This window comes from Camellia sinensis, chromosome 1 (assembly GCF_055761805.1).
Source record: "Camellia sinensis isolate YWXY chromosome 1, ASM5576180v1, whole genome shotgun sequence".
NCBI lineage: Eukaryota > Viridiplantae > Streptophyta > Magnoliopsida > Ericales > Theaceae > Camellia > Camellia sinensis.
The window spans coordinates 152,184,624-152,186,104 of record NC_138961.1 but is presented as its reverse complement, the minus strand read 5'-3'; the positions used below and the strand labels follow the sequence as shown (position 1 = coordinate 152,186,104).

The window sequence follows — 1,481 nt, the reverse complement described above, 5'->3', positions numbered from 1 at the left end:
GTATGCCTAGATGTACCAACTAGGTGGAACTCTACCTATTTGATGTTAGAGGCCGCCGAAAAGTATGAGAAGGCTTTTAACTGATTGAAGTTTGTGGATTCCAACTTTGAACCTTATTTCATAGATGTTGATGGTGGCATAAGAAGAAGTCCAAATGAATTGGATTGGAAAAAGTGGAGAATTTTTTTGAGGTTTCTAAAATTATTTTATGTTGCAACTAAGAAATTTTCGGGGTCTCTCTTTGTTACTTCCAATACTTTTTACAAAGAGATGTTTGTTATTGAAAGCAAAATTAACCAATTAATTTTGGAGGAGGATGATACTTTGAGCACAATGGCAAAGACTATGAAGCTAAAGTTTAGCATGTATTGGGGGGATGGAAGTAAAATCAATTTGTTGTTGTATGTTGCAGTGGTTCTTGATCCTATCAAAAAAATGACATACTTGGAGTTTTGTTTTTCCAATTTATTTCTTGGAGATAATAGGAAGGTGGAAGAGATGGTAGACAAGGTTAGGAGTTGTTTGAGTCTTTTGTATAGCCATTATGTCACACTTTATCCTTCAAATGAGAAACTTCCAAGTGTGAGTGAAGTTGTGAATATGGTGGAAGATGATGATGATGATGATCCCTATTCTTTAGTTGACTCCCAATTAATTCCTATTTGGAGGGGCGATGCACTAGTGGATCTAAGTTGGAATTAGAACAATATTTATCCAAGGTTGAACATTTTGCAAAGAATCAAACATTTGAGATTTTGGATTATTGGAAGGTGAATGCAACCAAATATAGGGTGTTATCACAACTTGCAAGGGATGTGTAGGCCATGCTTATTTATACCGTTGCATCGGAGTCAGCTTTTAGTACGGGATGGCGTATTCTTGACCCATTTCGTAGTTCACTCTCACCTTCTATGGTTGAAGCTCTTGTATGTACTCAAAATTGGCTTCGAAGCAGCCTTCCAATTTCTCTTCGAAAGGCGATGGATGATGTCGAGGAATTTGAGCAATATGACTCGGGTAAATGAGAATTTATTTATCTTCATTTTTATTTGTATTGTTCATTTTCTAATGTAAGTTTTATTAATCTTCTCTTGTTGATTCCTAATTAGGTACTTTGGAGTCAAGCTCATCTTCAACTTCAACCTTTAATGTTGATGCTATAATTGATCTCTAATATCTATTTGATCATTGGTAATTTTTTCATATACTCAACACATTTTCTTACTATATTGAGATGAAATATATAGACATTTGTTTATCTTTTCATTTTTTACTATAATTGAAGATTAAAGTTTATATTTTTTCAATTTGTTTTTGTGTAGGGTTCATCAACCAAATGCATGGAATTAGAATTAGAATTCGAATTTGTGAAAGTTGAATTGGATGTGAATGAAGTTTGACAACATGTGAATGAAGGATTGGAATTGAAATGTTTTTATTTTATTTCATGGGTTTGTATTGAATGACGTTTAATAACAATT

At 33.2% G+C, this 1,481-nt stretch overlaps 1 protein-coding gene across 1 annotated transcript; it reads left to right on the top strand.

The window, feature by feature from the left end:
• The first annotated feature begins 270 nt into the window (after nt 1-270).
• LOC145820365 (zinc finger BED domain-containing protein RICESLEEPER 2-like) lies at nt 271-702 on the top strand. The gene has a single exon (XM_082915767.1). It carries the CDS (start codon nt 271-273, stop codon nt 700-702), a length of 432 nt encoding a protein of 143 aa, XP_082771893.1.
• Nucleotides 703-1,481: the final 779 nt, after the last annotated feature.

What these genes read in the sequence shown, in the direction of transcription:
- LOC145820365 (XM_082915767.1), top strand. Translation starts at nt 271, where the DNA reads ATGTTTGTTATTGAAAGCAAAATTAACCAATTAATTTTGGAGGAGGAT.